The sequence below is a fragment of the Nicotiana attenuata genome, unplaced genomic scaffold (genome assembly GCF_001879085.1).
Source record: "Nicotiana attenuata strain UT unplaced genomic scaffold, NIATTr2, whole genome shotgun sequence".
In the NCBI taxonomy this organism is placed as follows: domain Eukaryota; kingdom Viridiplantae; phylum Streptophyta; class Magnoliopsida; order Solanales; family Solanaceae; genus Nicotiana; species Nicotiana attenuata.
Genome location: NW_017670845.1, coordinates 34,248 through 55,779, shown reverse-complemented (window position 1 = coordinate 55,779; position 21,532 = coordinate 34,248). Strand labels below are relative to the sequence as shown.

At 34.8% G+C, this 21,532-nt stretch overlaps 3 protein-coding genes and 1 pseudogene across 4 annotated transcripts; 3 read left to right on the top strand and 1 right to left on the bottom strand.

Moving 5' to 3' along the window:
- The first annotated feature begins 72 nt into the window (after positions 1 to 72).
- LOC109243849 lies at positions 73 to 6,052 on the top strand (annotated as a pseudogene).
- Positions 6,053 to 6,354: 302 nt separating this feature from the next.
- Positions 6,355 to 10,241, bottom strand: LOC109243850 (AP-2 complex subunit sigma-like). 2 transcript variants are annotated; one of them, XM_019410850.1, is made up of 6 exons: positions 10,060 to 10,240; positions 9,884 to 9,982; positions 9,743 to 9,793; positions 8,483 to 8,656; positions 6,943 to 7,002; positions 6,355 to 6,615 (listed from the first exon to the last, which is right to left on the bottom strand). In XM_019410850.1, the coding sequence occupies exons 1-6, from the start codon at positions 10,060 to 10,062 to the stop codon at positions 6,574 to 6,576; spliced, it is 429 nt and encodes a 142-aa protein (XP_019266395.1). In that variant the 5' UTR covers positions 10,063 to 10,240; the 3' UTR covers positions 6,355 to 6,573. The 2 variants fall into 2 exon arrangements, with proteins under 2 accessions (XP_019266395.1, XP_019266396.1); XM_019410851.1 differs by lacking the exons at positions 6,355 to 6,615; positions 6,943 to 7,002 and adding an exon at positions 7,105 to 7,253 and having other exon boundaries at positions 10,060 to 10,241.
- A 1,274-nt stretch (positions 10,242 to 11,515) lies between these two features.
- LOC109243842 lies at positions 11,516 to 12,256 on the top strand. The gene has a single exon (XM_019410843.1). The coding sequence runs from the start codon at positions 11,516 to 11,518 to the stop codon at positions 12,254 to 12,256; it is 741 nt and encodes a 246-aa protein (XP_019266388.1).
- A 6,831-nt stretch (positions 12,257 to 19,087) lies between these two features.
- LOC109243847 (WEB family protein At1g75720-like) lies at positions 19,088 to 21,213 on the top strand. Its single transcript, XM_019410847.1, has 2 exons — positions 19,088 to 19,383; positions 20,438 to 21,213. Exons 1-2 carry the CDS (start codon positions 19,228 to 19,230, stop codon positions 20,930 to 20,932), a joined length of 651 nt encoding a protein of 216 aa, XP_019266392.1. The 5' UTR covers positions 19,088 to 19,227; the 3' UTR covers positions 20,933 to 21,213.
- Positions 21,214 to 21,532: the final 319 nt, after the last annotated feature.

Genomic DNA, 21,532 nt, shown 5'->3' with positions numbered 1-21,532 from the left:
TTTCCCAACCACCAAATTAGAGCTCAATATATATATTTACTGGTATATCCAGGTCAACTATTCTTTAACTACCGATGTACCCCACATTCCAATAATATATAAAGACGCTAGTTTCTCCTCCAAAGTCTTCTCTATATTCCATATAAATCAACTCTTTTGGTTAATTGTTCGTTCTTGGTTAGTTCCCAGGAATAAGTTTAGGCTCTTCCACTGCTCGTTGTTCTTCACCGTACCAAGGTTTGTCCCCAGCACCCCGTATACTGTATCTGCGCCTATCATATTGTAGTGCTCGAAGTTTATGGGATCCCATGACTCCTCAACACAACACATAGGTCCGCCTCTGTGCATGAGAACCATGAGTGCACATACACTATGTTTATGTGTCTAAAAATCTAGACGGTGATGATAGATATTAAATTTTGGATCTATCTCTGCTATATTCGTTTCGTTCAATCCACCTTTGTAGTTTGTCTTGCTATGTATTATTCTTGTTAATTTTCTGTTCCAATGGATTTTTACGATATTATAGTGTACGTATGCCTGTTCAATTTTGTATTAGACAGGATTTACACTGTAGTTATTTGCTCTGTCTCTGGCTTCTCGAGTATTTGCTGCGTTGCCTTCATCAGAGAGAGAGAGAGAGAGAGAGAGAGAGAGAGAGAGAGAGATATTTTGACTTGATCATGATTATGGCTAATTTCTAAAAATATGAACAAACTGGTGTTTTCCAGCTGGCTTCGAGTTATAACACATAGTATTGTTCATTCTGATGCTTTCATACTAGTTTGCTTGTTAAGGAAGTAAGTTGAGGTCTATAATTTGGAACTAAATTTTTGGTAAATACTGATGTCCAGCTGGTGCATTCCAAATAAAAGTTATATATGATGCGTTGAATATTCCAATTCAAATAGAAGGATTATATAGCAAACCCTAACTTGTTCAGGACTGAGACGTAGTTGTTGTAATTGATTCATGTGTCTGAATGTGATTAATAAACCCCATTCTCCCAAAAACTTTCTGGTTGACTTTGTGATATTGCACTGATGTTACGTGATAGTCTTAAAAGATTGCTAATTCTATTGACTAAGTGCAGATCTTGAAAAGGTTGTTCAAAATGCGTAGTACCATGGATTCTGAGAATGGAACTGTCAAACATGTCGAATCATCTCTTCCATCTTTATTCGAAATTGAGGAATCTGATGATTTGTCTAGATTGCTGGAAAAACCAAGAGCTGTTAATATAGAAAGGAAAAGATCATTTGACGAAAGATCTTTCAGTGAAATGTCAATAACTCATTCGCCGCCACGGAATCTTGATGGTGTGTTTTCCCCAGGAAGAAGGTCTAGCATAAATTCACCCAGATCAAGCCACTGTGTTGAGCCACATCCTATAATAGGCGAAGCATGGGAAGCCTTAAGGCGTTCTATAGTTCAGTTCCGCGGACAACCTGTGGGAACTCTTGCTGCTGTTGATAATTCTACCGAGGAACTTAACTATGATCAGGTACAGCTTTTTATCATATTCTAGTTCTTAGGTTGATGCTACAACTTCATATACTCCCTTTATTCCATGTTATGTCACAGTATCTCCTTATTAATTTGTTCAAAGAAGAATGTCACTTTTCTATACAACAACAACCCTGTGGAATCAATTGGGTCGGGGAAGAATGTCGCTTTTCTATATTTGGAAAAAATTTAACTTTAAACATCTGATTCTACCCTTACTAATATATTTTTATAGCCACAGGAATCTCCTGAAGAGTCTTTTCTGTCTTTCTTATACTCTATGCCCAGCCAAATATCACTGCATAAAAAGAGACAGGGGGTAATTATTAAGGATCTTGAATCAGTGAGTTCAATTTTCACTATAATATGGATAATGAAGTTATTGCATTATTCTCACATCACAAAGATCAGTTTTCAATTCAATTGTTTGAGGTTGGTGGTCAGTGGATAATGTCTAAGATTTAATTTAAGTTAATAAAAATGTATCGTCTATAATAGCTTAAGCTTTGGATGAGATGGTGAACACTAGAATAATCCTATTTGAGTAATGCTCGTAATGGAACATATTCGCATCTTCAATTTGCGGGCACACTAGGATGGATAAGATTAGGAATGATGATATTCGGGAGAAGGTGCACGTGGCTCCCATTGATGACAAGATGCAGGAAGCGAGGCTCAGATGGTTCAGGCATGTTCAGAGGAGAAGCCCAGATGCTTCGGTAAGGAGGTGTGAGCGGCTGGTTGTGGAGGGCACGAGAAGAGGTAGGGGGCGGCCTAAGAAATATTGGGGAGAGGTGATCAGGCAGGATACGGCGAGGCTTCAGATTTCCGAGGACATGACACTTGATAGGAAGATGTGGAAGTCGAGTATTAGGGTTGTAGGTTAGGAGGTAGTTGAGTCTTGACTTACTTTGTACCTTTGTGAGACTAGTCAGGTAGGGTTTTTGTCTAAGATAGTTAGTGACAATGTGTCTTACTATTTCGCTTTTGAGTGTATGACCTATTTACTAGCTATCGCTTTTGCTTTGCATCTTTCTTCTGCATTTCATTTTGTTCATATTTTTCCTATGATTGTTGTGCTAAACTAATACTATCTTCTTTTGTCTTTTTGTTTTCTTGAGCCGTGGGTCTTTCGGAAACAGCCTCTCTACTCCTTCGGGTAAGGGAAGGTCTGCGTACACACTACCCTCCCCAGACCCCACTAGTGCGATTTTAATGGGTTGTTGTTGTTGTTGTAGTATATTTGATCAAAATGAGAAAACATCAATGATTCTTAATGAACCTTGCACCTCTGACTTAAAAAAACTATGGCAGGTATTTGTGAGAGATTTTGTGCCTAGTGCATTGGCATTTTTGATGAATGGTGAACCTGAAATAGTCAAAAATTTCCTTCTGAAAACGTTACGGCTCCAATCATGGGAGAAGAAGATAGACCAGTTCAAGTTAGGGAAGGAGTTATGCCTGCAAGTTTTAAAGTAATTCATGATCCTGTTAAGAACTCTGATACAATAGCTGCTGATTTTGGGGAATGTGCTATAGGCAGAGTTACTCCTGTAGATTCTGGCTTCTGGTGGATTATACTCCTTCGTGCATACACAAAGTCTACAGGGGACACTTCTTTAGCTGAAATGCCTGAATTTCAAAAGGGTATACGCCTGATTCTGGCTTTAGGTCTTGCAGAAGGTTTTGATACATTTCCGACCTTGCTCTGCGCTGATGGATGCTCTATGATTGATCGCAGAATGGTCAGTCTCGTGAACGCGATCTCTTCTCCTTTTTTTCCATTGCTGTTGAGCTAGAGGCGGATTTAGACAGGTTCTGTAGGTTCAATTGAACTCATTGCTTTCGGCTTGAACTATATATACATGCAAAAGAAATTAAGATATAGGAGTACTTACATCTTAAAAATGATATATGATTTGTTTGTTAGCCTATTGAATGATATTGAGATAAGACTTTTTACCATATTGCATGTCTAAACTAAAACAAAATCTACCTTCTTTCGACTTACTTTACAGCATCCACCTCCAGAGGCAGATCCGGAATTAATCTTAATGGGTTTAACATTTAAGATTCTTAGCATTGAATTTATTGTACTAATAAAATTGTGGGTTCAAATCTAATATTTATTGATATTTTAGTAGTTTTTTTACGTACTCCCTCTGTTCCAGGTGAACCTATTTCCTTTTTGGTCCGTTCTAAAAAGAATGACCCTTTTCTAAATTTGGTAACAATTTAGCTTAAACTTACAATTCTACCCTTAATGAAAAGCTTTTATAATCACACAAATACTCTGGGCCCTTTTTGAGTTGTTTAGGACCACAAATTTCAAAAGTCTTTCATTTTTTCTTAAATTCCGTGCCCAGTCAAACAGGTTCACATAAATTGGAACGGAGTGAGTATACATCTATACTCTATATAAAAAATTATGGTTTCAAATGAACTCATAGGAAGGGGAGCCTTGGCGTAACTGGTAAAGTTACTGCTATTTGATCAGGAGGTCACGGGTTCGAGCCATGGAAATAGCCTCTTGCAGAAATGCAGGGTAAGACTGCGTACAATAGACCTCTATGGTCCGGCCCTTCCTCGGACCCCTCGCATAGCGGGAGCTTAGTGCACCAGTTCAGATTCAAATGAACTCATAGGCAAAAGGCTACACATTCCCGCTCTTTCATCCTGTACTCCTTCCATTTATTCTGAATATAGCTTCGAATATGATCCTTTGTATCGTAAGTTCTTTCTTTACTATTCAAGTTTCTGGCCAATACCAACTTACTACTTGTGTCTAGTAAAGTTCCTCTTATCGGTGTTTTGCCAACACACGAGTTCGACTATTTATGTCCTGTTGTTAATTTGTCAGGGAGTTTATGGCTATCCAATTGAGATACAAGCGCTTTTCTTTATGGCCTTAAAATGTGCTTTGTTTCTACTAAAACAAGATGAAGAAGGCAGAGAATTTTCAGATCGAATAATTAAACGCCTTAATGCCTTAAGCTATCACATGAGAAGTTACTTTTGGCTTGATATGAAACACTTGAATGATATACACCGTTACAAGACAGAAGAGTACTCTCACACTGCAGTTAACAAGTTCAACGTAATGCCAGATTCACTACCAGATTGGGTTTTTGATTTCATGCCAAGTCGCGGCGGTTACTTCATTGGAAATGTTAGTCCAGCTAGAATGGATTTCCGTTGGTTTTGTTTGGGTAATTGCATTGCAATTTTGTCCTCTTTGGCTACACCTGAACAAGCTTCAGCGATAATGGATCTCATTGAATCGCGATGGGAAGAGCTTGTTGGAGAAATGCCACTCAAAATTTGTTATCCTGCCATGGAAAATCATGAATGGAGGATTGTTACGGGGTGTGATCCTAAAAATACTAGCTGGAGTTACCATAATGCTGGATCTTGGCCAGGTTAGTTCCTCCTGTTTTGAAAGCCCAAAAGTTCATCTCTAGTTAGTGATTTATTATTTGTCAAACATACTGTGATGTATGCAATATGCTTGTTGAGTAGCTTAACAAACTAATTGGTGAATGGAGTGTAAGATTTTGAACCTGATGAATTCAACCTTTGATGTTTTTTTAGCACTAAACTTATTGTACTATAGAAATTATCGATTCAGAATTTAGTATTTCTTGAAATTTTAGTAATTTTACACATATGTATCTAGTTCTAGGAGAAAATACTAGGTTCAACTGAACTCCTCGGATAAAGGCTCCCTCCACCTTGACTATGTGAGCAAAGCATAACATATTCCAAACTCGAATAAAGGAGGAGGGGTTATGGTTTTTTACCTAAATTGGCCCAATGATACTCTTCTAGGCTAAGCCCGCACCGTTTTCCCAAAAAGCCTCACACCATTAAAAGTATCCACCATCTTATAAGTAACTTTCTTTTCTTTTTTACTTTTCATATGGGACTTTGTTCACACACATCCAACAGTGATAGGTTGATGGTCAGTGTAATACAAATCAAATGATTCTTCTAAAGCGAAATTGGCTTGGATAGAACATGTGATACAAATGATCCATATAGTTAACTACAACTAATTTGAGATTGAAGTGTAGTTGATTGACATCAATTTGCTTGTATTTTTTGTGTCTTAGTTCTTCTGTGGCTCCTTACTGCTGCATGTATCAAGACTGGAAGACACCAATTAGCAAGAAAAGCTATTGAACAAACAGAAACTCGTTTGCTAAAGGATAGTTGGCCAGAGTACTATGATGGAAAACATGGTCGTTACATTGGTAAACAAGCTCGGAAATTCCAAACATGGTCCATTGCTGGTTATTTGGTAGCTAGAATGATGCTTGAAGATCCATCTCATTTGGGTATGATAGCACTAGAAGAAGACAAACAGATGAAGCCTTCCATGAAAAAATCTACTTCTTGGTTTTGTTAATATCCTTATAGTCACTCTCAATTGCTTAAAGTACTTGTCTTTTAGATTTTATTTTGAGTTTTTGACATTCTTCTTGATTTGTAATGAAAATTTCTTTATTCAAGATAAGAGTGTATTGTGTTTTTGTTTCTCCTATTATATTGATCTTGTCCTAAAGATATACTTCAATTGATAATTATAATTTGTTATATACATATGCTGGTAAGTATACACTAAGAGAAGTACAGAAAGACATCAATAAAAGTAGGTTGTTGTAAGATGTTAATGATTATTCACCAAGAATTACATTCTGTCGATGGATGTTTACCAATTACTAGGGATTACTATTTGACTTGTTTTATACATTGGAGATTTGGGGTGATCACTAAAAGGTTTGGAAATCAAGATTATTTGTTAAGCAACACGCAATAGCAAATTCATCTCTCATAAAATCTGCATTCTGATAGAGAAGAAAGACACTTCCAGAGAAATTCTTTACTAAAATAAGCAAAAAGAAAACCTCCTTTACATGTAAGAATGAAAGAAATGATCCACGTTCGAATAGATAACTGAAGCACAAGAACATTTAGATGTTTAACAGGGAAATAACAGCCAGCAGAAAGAAGGTACAAATTTTGGAGGCAAGGGCAGGTGCTTATCTGGAGCAATAACATAAATCTCTATTCCTGCTTTTCCAACTCCCCCATTCTCTCTATAATTGCCTGCCGTTTTAAAAAAAGAGATTGTTCAGCAGCAAATTTTAGAAAACCACAGAATCAGGGCAGGATGAATAACAAGTGGGAGTGAGGGAGGGGTAACGTGTGTGAAAACAATTAATTTTATTGCCATTATCTCAAGGATGAAACAATGTCTAATCAACAATAGCTGCAGAAAATTGTCACTAGCAATAATGTTTTGGCTAAAAGTAGAAATTGACCACAATATTAGCATACATCAAAAGGACCAAATATTTTTCTGACAGCTACAGGATCTGCCTCTGACTATGGCAAAAGGTAATAGGAGGAGATTTTATTTTCTATTAAACTTACCTTCTTACTTGTTTCTTGAAGTTCCCCAGCAAGAATGAACTCATCTAATATCAGATATACCTGTAGATGGGGAAAATTTAACATAGGAAAACAGCACGTGTTAGATGATGACCATCAAATCTACAAACAAAAGCAATTTGGTGGTCATTATACATATCTTTCCTGAAAAAAGCATAGCTTCACATCAACATATTCTCAATATTGTGATGACTGTAACTTTTTTCATACAAAACTGTGCTGGAATATTGCTTTGCAAACTGGAAGCCTCAATTACTGCACATGCCCGAGCATAACAGAACTGTGATTTTTGCCTGCCATTTCATTGATAGGTTGGAAATAGTTACCATATATCCCCAGAAAACTAGAACACCAGACCTATTGTAATCCTCTGAAACCCCGAAGTTTTGTGATTCCATAAAGGAATTATCACCAGACTTTGTGCAGTCTCAGAATTGGTATTAGTTTTTAATTCTTGAGAATAAATGAGAGAACCAATAATATACATGGAGCTACTAATACTATTTTAGACACTTAAGGGTAACGGTTTTCTGGTTCTTAATAAATCTAATCTATTCCAGCATAAGCTTAAAATTAAAATGGAAAGAACATTCTAGTGTGCTGACATATAGGTAGGAAAAAAAATAAAGGTGGATTCAGTTCCTTCATTTAAAGCTAGAGGAATAACTCCTACGCAAACAGAACGACGGGGACGATCAACTCCAGTGTGATGGCTCCAAGAGCTCCTAGGCTTAAATTGAATATCTTCTTATTCCTACTCAATGTAGGTCACTCACAGCTCTTCTAGTACACTTCCTCTCGGATGATGAAAACGGAAGGAATAGCAGCTGCAGTCTTGAATCCTGATTGCAGATGAGGATGTTAATGGTCAACGAAGAAACTAAAGGGGTGTTTTTGTGCATGGTAATACCTTTTGATTTTTGATTGTTTACTGTGCATGATAATATTTAACAAACTAAGGTGGTTACCATCAGTGTGTTTTTTTTTTTTGTTTTTGTTTTTTTTTTTTTTGATAAGGTACAATCGGTGCTTTTGTTACAAAAGCTAAAATACATGTCTCATTTTAAATTTCTCTCGAGACACTTGGTGTATTTGGACCATTTGCTCCAGTATCCACCAGTTTTCGCCTACTAAATATCTAACTTAAAGGAATGTAATGATATGACCTGCAGTAAACCATTTAATTCAAGGAAGACCAAGTCACTACCGGGGAAGCAAGGGGCAATCTAAAGTAAATGAATACGACCCAAACTGCAGAAATCAGCAGATATCCCACCAGTAAAGTTTCCAACTCAGCAATTGACCAGCATATTGGCAATTCATTAGGAGAGCCAACATAACAACAGAAGTTCAGTAGCACTTATAGTAAGCTTCTAAGGTTCAACAGGGAGATCGTTGCATAGACTTGGAATTAAGCCAAGCACCATTACGACATAAGGGGCAATGCAAAACAAAAAAATTCTTTAAAGGAAAATTATTCCTTCACTAAGTAGCAACAGATGTGTCATGAGAAATGTCTAACCTTGTGGAAGTTAAAAACCAAATCTAGTTCACAGACGTTGCTGAAGAAATGATCCAAAATTTCGACAAACAAGTGGATGCTCTCAAGATAAGCTAACTCGTTGTCAGTAATATCAACACAGAGTGAGAAAAACAATCCTGCATATCTTCTGTATATAATCTTGTGGGTACGGAACTGAAAGGAAAAAGGATCATGAACAAGGAGTGTCATTACTTGTGAATGATCCAGGAAACACAGTTTAACAAAGCTGAAGAAAAATTGAAAACATAACAATAGAGAGCTATTTGATGCTGCATCAGATGAAAAACACAGCTGAGAGTACCTTTCTTTGACAAGTATAGCTTAGAATATATTAAATGCCAATAAATCATAGTGCAATGAGACTCGTCCTGATATGCAAATACCATCATCAAAATATCAAAGGAAATGGGAGCAACTCCCTCATTCAAATACACTTCTCGCTGGATTCCCTTTTCTCAAGTATCCCCTTGAGGTTTAGCAAAAAAAGGTAATAATTTTTCCCTGTTTTCAAGTTTGATTCCTTTCTAGAATACCTTGAATAGGAGCCAAATAAACAAATTCAATTGTTTTTCACACTTATGTTTCCTTCCCTGAAAAATGAGTTCTCCTTATACTGAAACAACATAAAAAGACTTGGAAAATGACACAAGAATTATCAATACGCCATCCAAATATAACTGCACAAGAAACCGAGAAGGTTGGGATGATAATTGTGCCTAATGGGGAAACAGGCCATCTAATTTCCACCAAGACCACATCTTTCTTTCATTAACTAGACATAAGTTAAGATCACTAAATACAACAAGGAATTAGTGGTCCATGAAGTGGGTTGAGAAACGTGAGGTCTCAGGTTTAAATTACAATGGAGACAACCACAATAGGTGATGGTTTTCCATCTTTCCAAGCCTTCGTGGACATAGTTACATGGTAGCTATTGCTGATGGGAGGTAGAAGGTGCTAGCCAGGACACCACGGTTAGCAAGGAAAAAATAGACACCGGGCAAGATTCTTAAATATCAAAACATAAGAAAGTACACCGACTAAAACCAACCATTATACAGATAATCAAGTAAAAAGATTTCTACATAAGTATGATTAAGAACTCAATGGTAAATAACTTTTGTTTTTTGGGGAAGCTTATTTCATCGAGGCATTATAGATTAATTGAAACTTAAAAGTAGAAATATAGCAGCTTTTCGACTAAAGCCTAATAATTATCTAACATTTGAACATTTATACCTCCACAAAGTTGGTGAATTTGGGATCTCTATTCACCACCAACCGATGAACCTACAGGCACCAAATTGAGATTATAAGAAAACCCACAAGCCAAGAATTAACAAGATACATTACACAAAACGAGAAGCAAAATTATAATACCTCGTACTCGACCTTGTGCTTCTCGGATTCCTCGAGAGGAATGTAATATTTGGCCAGACGGGTCTTCCCTTGTCTGTTCTGAAGCACTATGAAACGGATCTGCCAATTTCCAAAATGTCCCAATTCAAAACAATTGAGCTCTATGTTAAAGGCAAAAACTTGAAGAGTAAAATTACCATTCTTGAGAGGATCGATAAAAGAGAGCCGGAGAAAACGGGTAAGACGACTCGGAGGAGTTACAGATGCTCACTTTGATTTTTGAGTCGTAAATATCACCTGGTTTTTATGGAAACTGATCAACAAGGAGTACTTGCAGAGAACCAGTTAACCAATGGCTACTTTTGGTAGCATAACTTAATGGCTAATATTTATGTATTTGTGGCTATTTCTGTAATTTGCTCTTACAATTAAGATATAATTGAGAAATTGTTTGGTTTGAGTAAAAATCATGTTGGTGTTATAAATAAATTATATTATGAATGTTCATTTAGGCCCCGTTTGGCCATAAGTTTTGTCAAAATAAATTTGAGATTTATTTTCAAAACTCATGTTTGGCCATAAATTTTGCTCATATTTTGGCCAAATCCCAAATCAAAAATTTCAAATTCCAAAATCAGCTATTGAACTGAATTTGGGCCAACATCTCAAAACTTGGGAATTATATACATGTTTTTTCAAAATAAAGTTGGAAAATATGTTTTGAAAACGTATGTCCAAACACATTTTCATCTTCAAACAAAACTTCACCCAAATCAGATTTTTCAAAATAAATTTGGGATCTATGGCCAAACGCCAGCTTAGTACTCCCTTGTAAATAAGCTTCATGAACAAGCTTATCCATATGGGACTTCGTCGTAAATATGTTTATCTATTTAGTACTCTATGGAAATAAGTCTCCTGAAGAGGCTTATCTCTTCGGTACTCGGTTATGGATAAACATTATCCTGGTAGAAGATTATCCATACCGGGTACAATAAGCTTATCCTTTCGATACTTCGTTATGGATAAACATTACCCCGGTAGAAGATTATCCATACCGGGTACAATAAGCTTATCCTTTCGATACTCCATTATGGATAAACATTACCCCCAGTTGAAGATTATCTATATCTGGTAAGGTAGCAGCTTACATAGCAGCTTGCAGTAGCAGCTTACACAACAGCTTGCTTTCTTCAATAAATAGAGGAGATTTCAGTTTATTATGTACATCAGTTTTGAAGTTGAATAATATATCAGTTTCTTTCTATACTTGTCTTTACTTTATAGTCATTATTTTATAACACGTTATCAGCACGAGACTCTGCCATCTCGAGCAAATACTTTGAGAGTATCTGAGGTACGAACTTTCTTTTCCTAAATAATGTCAAATCTTTCTAAACTTGAATTTGTAGCCCTGGATATATCGGGCAAAAGCTACATGTCTTGGGTCCTTGATGCTGAAATTCATCTTGATGCGATGGGTCTGGCAGACACCATCAAAGACAAAAATCAGGCATCAAACCAAGACCGTGCCAAAGCAATGATATTCCTACACCATCACCTTGATGAGGGCCTGAAAAATGGAATATCTTACTGTTAAAGATCCAGTCATACTAAAGGAATAATTTGAAAGATAGATATGACCACCTGAAGATGGTCGTTCTTCCACAGGCACGATATGATTGGACTCATCTAAGGCTACAATATTTTAAATCTATCAGTGAGTATAGTTCTGCTATGTTTAGAATTATTTCCCAATTGAAATTATGTGGTGATAGTATTACTGATCATGATATGTTGGAGAAAACTTCTACCACTTTTCATGCCTCGAATATGCTACTGCAGCAGCAATATCGAGAGATGGGATTTAAAAAGTATTCTGAACTTATCTCACATCTTCTTGTAGCCGAGCAACATAATGGGCTATTAATGAAAAACCATGAAAGCCGACCTACTGGTTCTTGTACATTCCCTGAAGTGAATGAGACGAACTTCCATCAAGCTAAACGTGGAAGAGGTCGTGGCCCCAGTCGTGATCATGGCCGTGGTCGAGGAAGAAACTCTAATCATGGTAATAATAATGCACCAAAGAACCCTCCTCACTACCAGCAGTGGAAAAGGAAGGAACAAAAGCATGAAGCGATGCAAGCACCAAATGCAGAAAATGCATGCTACAGATGTGGAGGAAAAGGGCACTGGTCACGTACCTGTCGTACGCCAAAGCACCTGGTTGAGCTTTATCAAACCTCCCTAAAGAAGACAGAGAAAAATGCTGAAACAAATTTTATTTCTGAAGATAATTTAGACTTCATGCATTTGGATGTAGCTGATTACCTTGCACTCCCAAATGGAGAAACAAGTCATGTAAGCGGTGGTGAATCTGTAGAAATGTAAATATTTTAATTTTTGTTGTTTGTAATAGATAGTATGGTTATGTAATTATTGTACATAAATAAAAGTTATGATTTGATAATGATGTTTACTATAATATATTTTATTTATGTCATTTTGAAGAATATGGATAACATTATTAGATCAACTTAAACTCCAGCAGAGTTTGCAAGAATACAATCACCAGAAGTGGTTATATTTCGTATATGTCATTGTAACTAAATTTTGTTAACCACCAGAAGTGGTGTATGCCTATGATTACCAGAAGTGATAATTTAGGTTTTGTATGGTTACAATTGAAGATAAGCTACATAAATATTCTCTATATTAAATACACGCCTCGATTTGCTCCTGAAGTAGTAAATATTTTAAAAGAGGTTGAAGCATCACAATTTGATGTGATTAATGCGCGTTCAGATAATTATGTTCGATTTCTGAAGAATGGGAACTTTTGATAATATTAATTCATTTTCCGAAGTGAATATGACAATATTAATAAATCTCGTAAATATGAACGCGCTCTTGATGTAAATATATTACGATTAACCTCAAGAAGAGGTAATATAACAGAGAGAATATATACTCAAAATTTTGTATTTTAAATTTGCTCCTGAAGAAGTAACACAATTGAAATTTGCTCCTGAAGAAGTAACACATTTGAAATTGCCTCTAGAAGTAGGAAAATATTATGAAGAAGAGTTTTCTTGTGCTTAAACAATTGTTTTACATTGTTTATTTGATTGTGATTTTCTCTCATGATACCAGAATTGTCTGAGCAATATTTGATAGTACAAAATATATCAACAACTCCTGAAGAGCTAATGTTTGCCTAGAAGACACATGACACAGTAGTGTCCGATAAATATTAGATTGTGGATAATAATGAAGGCTCTCGAAGAGCTTATATACAATATGTCATTCATATTATATGATTATGGTCAAAACATATATTGTATTAAACCTGAAGTTTACTAATACAAATGACTATCATATTGAGACTACAAATGACTGAAGATTGAAAATCTTCATGTTTTCACAATCATAGGGGGTAAAATAATATGTATGTGAGAAGTTACCCGCCTTATTCTTCAATTTATATGATATCTTATATCACAGTAAATCAGAAGTTTACTAAGAGGTAGCACATGCCATGATAAACTTGAAGTTTTCATTTGCCATTTTAAATAAGCTATTTGAGAATTCAGATAAGCATAACCGAAGAACTAGAAGATTCTTCAAGAATTCTCCTGTGTTGCTTGTTCTCATAATAAATTGATTATACCAACTAAAGTTGGGACTAAGACCCCTGAATTCTGAAATATATAAAAGGTGAATATGGTTCCATTCACCTATCGTGTAAACCACTTATAGATGCATATATGAAATGGTTACATGTGTGATTATTGTCAACCTGCAGTTTGGCATTTGAAATTGCTTTTCTCAAATAAGAGAATGATTTTCAGATTATGAAATCAAGACAATTCATCTTGATAATGTTGGTTTATATCCAAGATGGTTTAGCATTAAATACCTCCTATTAATGGCTAAACTATTGCTTATGAGAACAAAGATTCATGTGTTGGCCTAAGATTTTCCAAATTGCATACATCAGCACTTGTATGCATCAGACCAACAATATATTATAAAGTCCTCCCCTCACAATTGGTTTAGGATCAGAAATCAAATATTTTTACTATCTTTTGATGTGTGGTATATGACTAATTTCTCTACCACAATACACAAAGATATGTTTCCCAAAGAAGATTGGGGATATATGTTAATTTTTCTAACATTTGAGGGATGGAATAAATAGCTGAAAAATATGCTATATGAATCGAATTATCATTAATATGATCCTCACTTAGAAGATAATTCAAGTCAAATGCCAGAAGCATTTGTTGATCCAAAATTTAATATCATATTTCAGCTGCAAATGCTCCATTTAAAATTAAAGTCCTTGGAGGATAGAGTTTAATGTACGCATGAAGCGTGGTAGACCAATCGGTTCCAAAAGTAACAATCCTTGAAAAATAGTAGGAGCTAATGATCATAATGAGGAGGAAATAAGCTCTAGAAGAGCCCACGACATAACATTTCATGAAACTCCTGAAGAAGTTCAGGTACCTGAAAATAAAGAAAGTGATGAGATCTCAACAAGTTATGTCGCTTAGGAACTGAGACAAAATGATCGTCAACGATATATTTGATACAATATAATGCATAATATTGTAAAAGATTGTGAGGATCGGACCAGCAATCCAGAAACTTGAAGATGTTATACCATTTAGATACAAGTCATAACCTATATGACTTATTTGATTAAATCTATATGAAGATCCTTGAAGAATTTAAAATGCCTGAAGCATATAATTCAAAGTCTTGAGAAATGTACTCAATTAAATTATAAAGATCTTTGTATGGTTTAAGCAATCTGGGCGCGTGTGGTATAATCGCCTTAGTAAATATTTGCTAAAAGAAGATTATATAAATGATGTTATTTGTCCATGTATTTTTATAAAGAAAATAGCATCAAAATTTGTTGCACTTGCTGTTTATGTTGGTGACATAAATCTTGTTGGAACTCCAGAAGAGCTCCAAAAAGGCAATTGAATATCTTAAGAAAGAATTTGAGATGAAAGATCTTGGAAAAATAAAAATTTGTCTTTGGTCTGCAAATTGAATATTTAGCAGACGGGATCTTTATCCATCAATTTTCCTATACAGAAAGGGTCTTTAAACGCTTTTACACGGACAAAGCGCACCCATTAAGTACACCAATGGGTGTTCGATCACTTGAAGTGAATAAGGATCCGTTCCGACCTCCAAAAGAGGATTAGGAACTCCTTGGTCCTGAAATACTCTATCTCAGTGCAATTGTTATGCATTTATGTATCTTGCTAATGCTAACAAAGGTGGTGCAAATCGTATTGGTTATGCAGATACAAGATAAGAATGCGGAGACTCAAATATTTAAAACAAGGTTTTCATCAGGGGGAGTAAAATACGCGATGCACTCTTTTTTCCTTACTAAGGTTTTTTCCCACAGGGTTTTCCTTATAAGGTTTTTAATGAGGCACCTAGCAATGCGTATTACTAAATATGTGTACTTTTTTCCTTCACTAGAATTTTTTCCCCACGGGGTTTTTCCTAGTAAGGTTTTAATGAGGCACATTATCTTTTAATGAACATCCAAGGGGGAGTGTTATAAATATATTATATTATGAATGTTCATTTACTACTCCGCTGTAAATAAGCTTCCTGAAGAAGCTTATCCATATGGGACTCCGCCGTAAATATGTTTATCTATTTAGTACTCTGTTGGAAATAAGCCTCCTGAAGAGGCTTATCTCTTCGGTACTCGGTTATGGATAAACATTACCCTCGGTAAAAGATTATCCATACCGGGTACAATAAGCTTATGCTTTCGATATTCCGTTATGGATAAACATTACCCCCGGTAGAAGATTATCCATACCGGGTACAATAAGCTTATCCTTTCGATACTCCATTATGGATAAACATTACCCCAGTTGAAGATTATCTATATCTGGTACAGTAGCAGCTTAACATCAGCTCGCTTTCTTCTATAAATAGAGGAGATTTCAGTTTATTATGTACATCAGTTTTGAAGTTGAATAATATATCAGTTTCTCTCTATACTTGTCTTTACTCCATAACCATTATTTTATAACAGTTAGGATAATTTTTATTTTCTTTACCACATGTTAATCTTGGGAAAATTTGGTTGGATTAGTCGGTTGGGCTCACTGGTGAGATCTCCTTTTCCTTTTGAACCCACCTAACAAGTTTCAAGTAGTAACAGAACCACCATCTCCCCAAAAAGAAAAAAAGAAAGGAAAAAGAAGAAAAAACATATGGTATTATATACTAATTAATTCTTCAAAAATTCTACTTAGTGAAATTATTTTGGTGCTTAGTTTCCTAAAGTTGATCATCTAGTGTAAAATTTCTTGCGCTAGAATAGGGAAATAATTTGGCGTTGATGGGCTTACGTTATTTTCTTCTAATTATCGTTACGCTCACTTTATTTCATGTATTTTAGCTAACATGTAAAATAATATTGTAACCTTTGAATACTCATATTATTATTCTAAGGGGCGGATTTTGTTGGGATATATACTATTAACCATGATTTTGATTTAGATATAGTATTTATTATGGAATAATTGTTATTCAATTTTAATAAAGTATTAAATAGATCATATATTAGTCTGTGTCCTTTGCTTATATTATATAGTAGATGATTTAGTGTATAGAGTTTAGCTTATACACGGATTAAATCATCGGTTCTTATAAGTATAAAGTTTGAGTTCACAATCTAATGATGGAGTTGGACAAACCATCATGGATGATTGTAGCACAAGATTAAATATAATTTATCTTGATTATGGGTGGTTTAATTCCAACTTCTTGTGCTAGTACATTTTGTATGTGTTGAACGGACCAAGTAGAGATAAATATTTTATACTGACTTAATAAAATAAACCCTCTAGCCATTAAATGTACTTATACTCTTAATCTTGATATAACTATTATTATTTGTGTACATTATTATTGTTTTGATTTATTAAAAGGCGAGATTCTTTCGTGGGTCAATATGCCTGATAAATTGGATAGTAATAATGTACATTGGCGAAGTAATATTTAGTTGATGGAATCCATGTCTCAGTTTAGAGATTGATGAAACACCTTTATGAAAACTTATAAGTTTTCATGTGTAAACCCGGCCGGTGGATTTTGTATCCGACACATGAAATAAGTTAAGCGAAAGTCTAAAGAAAATAATCAATAAATTAAATCGTCGGTAATGTAATTTAATTGATTAGTATCTAAATCTTAACATGGGGAGTTAAATAAGATTTATTGGATGAATTTTGAAATTGAATAAGGAGTGCAATTACGAATTTTTAGTAGAATAATTCGTAATTAATTATGGTGGATATTAATTTCGAAAATTAGAAATTAATTCCATAATTGAAAGCGTTGTTAATTAATTCTATGGTCCCTGTTGTGCCTAAATAATAGGAAATAAAGGAATCCTTTTTCTGGTGGAAAAGGAAACCCAACAGGTTTTGGAAAAGGGTTTTAACCCTTAAAACTTGTGCTATAAATAGATAAGGTTTTCCACCTTAGAAAATAGAAAATGGAAATTTTCAGCCAAGTTTTCCTAGAAATTTCGCCCACACGAAATTGCTATTTGTTAATATACTGTATTTGTAAAATAATTATGGAGAAAATAAAATAACATATAAACAGAAATACAAAAGAAACAGAAGTTAATTCGAGCCCACTGAATTCACAGTGTTTCCTTAAGGAATTTAATCCCCTCCTAGTACCCAAGGTTATGGATTATCCTCCCAGGATAGAACGAATTAGACACTGGTGTAGTGGTACTTCAAACCCCAGTGTTTCAGCGAACACAAAGTTCGGTAGCAAATGACACTTACTGCTACTTTCTTTGAAGTTAAAGTATGCATAAGAAAGGAGGAGAACTCAGAAAATCGTATGGTAAATCTGAGAGAATGGACTGGTATTTATAGCCAATGTTGAGCTCAAAACTGAAGAGGTGCAACTCTTCAGAATGGTAGTTTTTGTAAAACAGCCATAACACAAATGGATAATTTATGCAACAATAAACCGGGAATTGAAGAAGGAGGTTAATTTTCAGTTACAAAACCGAAAAACTGAAAACGGATAACGGAAATAAAATGTTTAATATTTCTGTTGGATTTAATATTAATAATCCGCTGGATTTCTTATTTTCTATTGACAAATACATTTGGTCCAAAAAATTAATCAATCAATTGTTTGACCGAAGCCGAAGCCGGCCGAGCGACGACGACGGCGCGGGGCTTGCCTTCTTCTTAACTCTTTAAGAGCTAGAAGAAGTGCAATTGTATATATTCCAATCAAAAACCTTTTCCTCTTCCAATATGGGACAATGTCCCATTGTCAAGAGGGGGAAACTTAAAATTTCACTTAAAATTTTTATTTTCCCATCATTTCTCATTCACCCTCTTTTAAGCCTATTTAGCTTAAACCTCAACACTATTTTCGGATATTATTTGGGTAACACAGTAGAAGACCGTGGAACGTTCGAGGATCATGATCGTGCGGGTGGTGGAGATTTCATTCAGTTGCTGTTTAATTAGCGACTCACGTGATAGAGGAGCTTTGTTCACGCTTCAAGAGGTAACCCGTGAAATCCTGTTTATACTAGTTGTCTAGATTACATGAGATTTTGATACTGGGATTGCTTCCGCTGCTTATTATAATCCATCAGATTTAACCTGTTTTTACAGTACACATGAACTCACTATCCGTTCGCCAAACAAGGTATTTTATGTATATATTTCGTAAAATTGATCTAATATTATTTGTTGGCCTCCATAGTTCAAAAAATTTGAATGGCATACTTGGTTGAGTGCTAAATTATTTATCCAAAGGGACGTAGATCAATTTTCACCTTTTAGCACCTTTTTTCTCGCTTTTCCAATGGTGCACTCATATTTTAAAATTTTAGATTCGCCTCTGATTCTTGTTTCCACAATTATACTGTTAGTATATGTTACGTAACCTTAATACACATTAAATACCAATAAAGGATAGAAAGAAGCTTCCCAAAAGCAAATGCACTAAAAATATTTTACATTATATGGAAGAACCTGAAGAAAAGAAGGAAACAAAGAAAAAAAAGGGTGTATAAGAGAATAAATCAAGTGAAGTGGACGCGAAGAAAAGAAGCTCCACGTCTAGCCATACTCTAGCTGCTCCCTCTTTTAAGTCTTTTTAAATATCTACCTCAGCAAATTAACACACTACTCCATTACTAGTTTACGTACGAACTACCAAACAATTACAGTCTTGAAACTAGTAAAAGCTATATATTCATATCGTGGGAAATATATAATAGTCATAATTTTTGGTCATCAGTTTGGTTAATATTGAACAAAATGGAAGTAGGATATTGTGAAGGTGGTGTGAAGATGATGAGATCAAAGGCAGAGATAGACACAAGTGCACCTTTTCGTTCAGTGAAGGAAGCTGTCACGTTGTTTGGCGAAAGAGTTCTTGCTGGAGAACTCTATTCTCCTAATAAACTCAGACAGGTCCTTTATCTTCTATTTCCCACTTTAATATTTTGCACCCCAAATAGCCAGTCAGATTCAATATTTACTTTTTCTAGCCAGTAGACAAAGATTGTACATTAATAAACACGAATTATACATATATTATACATATCTCGGCTATTTTTAGTTTTCGGAGATCAGGTGTGTAGCTATTTAGGTTAATTCTCCAATTTATTAAATTCTCGTTATTTGGTTATATTGTCATAATATGAAAGTTTATATGTCCAACTTGAATCAATCTCAAAGGATCCTTAATTAATACTCAGAGAAGAAGAATACATACTAACATGATTTTAATCAGTGACATTTTTACGGTTTACCCAAAACTAAAAAGCGCATCAATTCCATGTTTTCTGATTAATTAGCCAGGATGCTTCTATTAATTTGATCTTATATGGTTTCAAAAGACAAACTTTTACTGTTGCTTAGTACTCCCTTTGTCCAACTCTATGTGATATAATTACTATATTTGGAGAGTTAAAGTAGTTTTTTTTAATCATGATTTTTGCATATGATTTTTAAATATTTTGAATTTTTAATCATTGTGACTTATGGAGTAGTAGTTTTTATCTAATTTCTAAATATATAAATTTTATTTCAAAACTTTAAGATTTTATGTTTGAATTCACACTGTTTGACCCTCATATATATATTCCGTGTCACATAAAGGTGGACAGGCGGTGGAATTTATGTTGTAAGCCATCATGTGTCAACTTGCGAATATTGTGTATGTGCTTTGGAAAAGAATTTAAATAAAAAAAAAACCTTTAATTACTTAGGCAGTAATACAAGTATTTCTTTCTCGTGTTAGGGAATAAAGGGATGACATAATAGAGAAAGAACTAGTATTATCAATACTAGACGTGCACTAACTGATAAAAGAATTTAATAGTACGTAGTAGAGTATTGAAGTACAAGATTAAGAAACAATCAAAGTGTAATAAAAAAGATTTCAAGGAATCCATTAAAGAGTAGTAAAAAAATAGTACTAAGTATATTTATACAGTGAACTTTTCTCTTTTTCGATGAACAGATGCAAGATGGAGAGAGTGAAAGTGACAACGTCCATTCTAAGCTAGGAATGGTAACTGCTGAACTAGAAGAGACAAAGCAAAGGCTGCAAAAAGCACGAGAAGAAAGCTTGTTCATGGCTACTTGTCTTTCTTCTTTAGAAGAAGAACTTGAACGCACAAGGAAAGAACTCGAAAACCTAAAGGAAATAGGGCAAAAATCTGAGAAAATACATTCAGAGATAGAAGATCTCAAGTTTGTTGAGGACATGACAACAAAACTAGAGATTAATAAGGCATCCGAAAACGTTGAGTTTCAAAAGAAAAGATATGTGACTTTTGAAAATCCTTCTATTTTAAGCCATGTTGTTAATATTCCAAAATTAGGTGATGATCATGTTATATTGCAGAGGCATCCCTCCCTCAAGAAGAAGAAAAAGAAATCCCTTATCCCATATATAGGGGGGATTTTTTCAAGAAAGAAAGGTGGCTCTGAAGTTCAATTTGTTGAAAATTAGCAAACAAATTAAATATGCAAGCTTAGTCTTGATGAGGAATTAATGCATGACATGTCAGCTATCCAATCATTTCTTATAGTTTTGCTCAGTAGTGAAATGAGTTGAGCTAGTGAAGGCAAAGATGTTTCTTGGCAGAAATCTCTCAATTTAATAAGGCTACACTGTAACTTGAGGGATAGTTGTACTTACTATGAAAATCCTTAATGTAGTTCCTTAATTTTGCTTCTATATTGTAACGTAAAAATTAGTTTACCAGCTTCAAGAAGTTATTATTTTTCTTTTCTGTTTACCATACAATGGATGCCAACATTAGTGTTTGATAAATAAATACTATTAGTAAGTGAGTACACTACTAGAATTCCTGTAAAAAGCGGCCAAAGATTAGCGACCAAATTTGGTCTGTCAAGAAAAGCGACCAAAATTGGTCGTCAAACTGCCGAAAATAATAAAAAAAATATTTGAAATACTTTAGCGACCATAGTTGGTCGCTATTTGGCCGCAAATTTAGTCAAACTGTTGACTGGACTGGTCAGACTTGCTTGGTCAAAGATATACTGAGATTAGCAACCAATGTTGGTCGCTAAAGTGGGACCCACATAA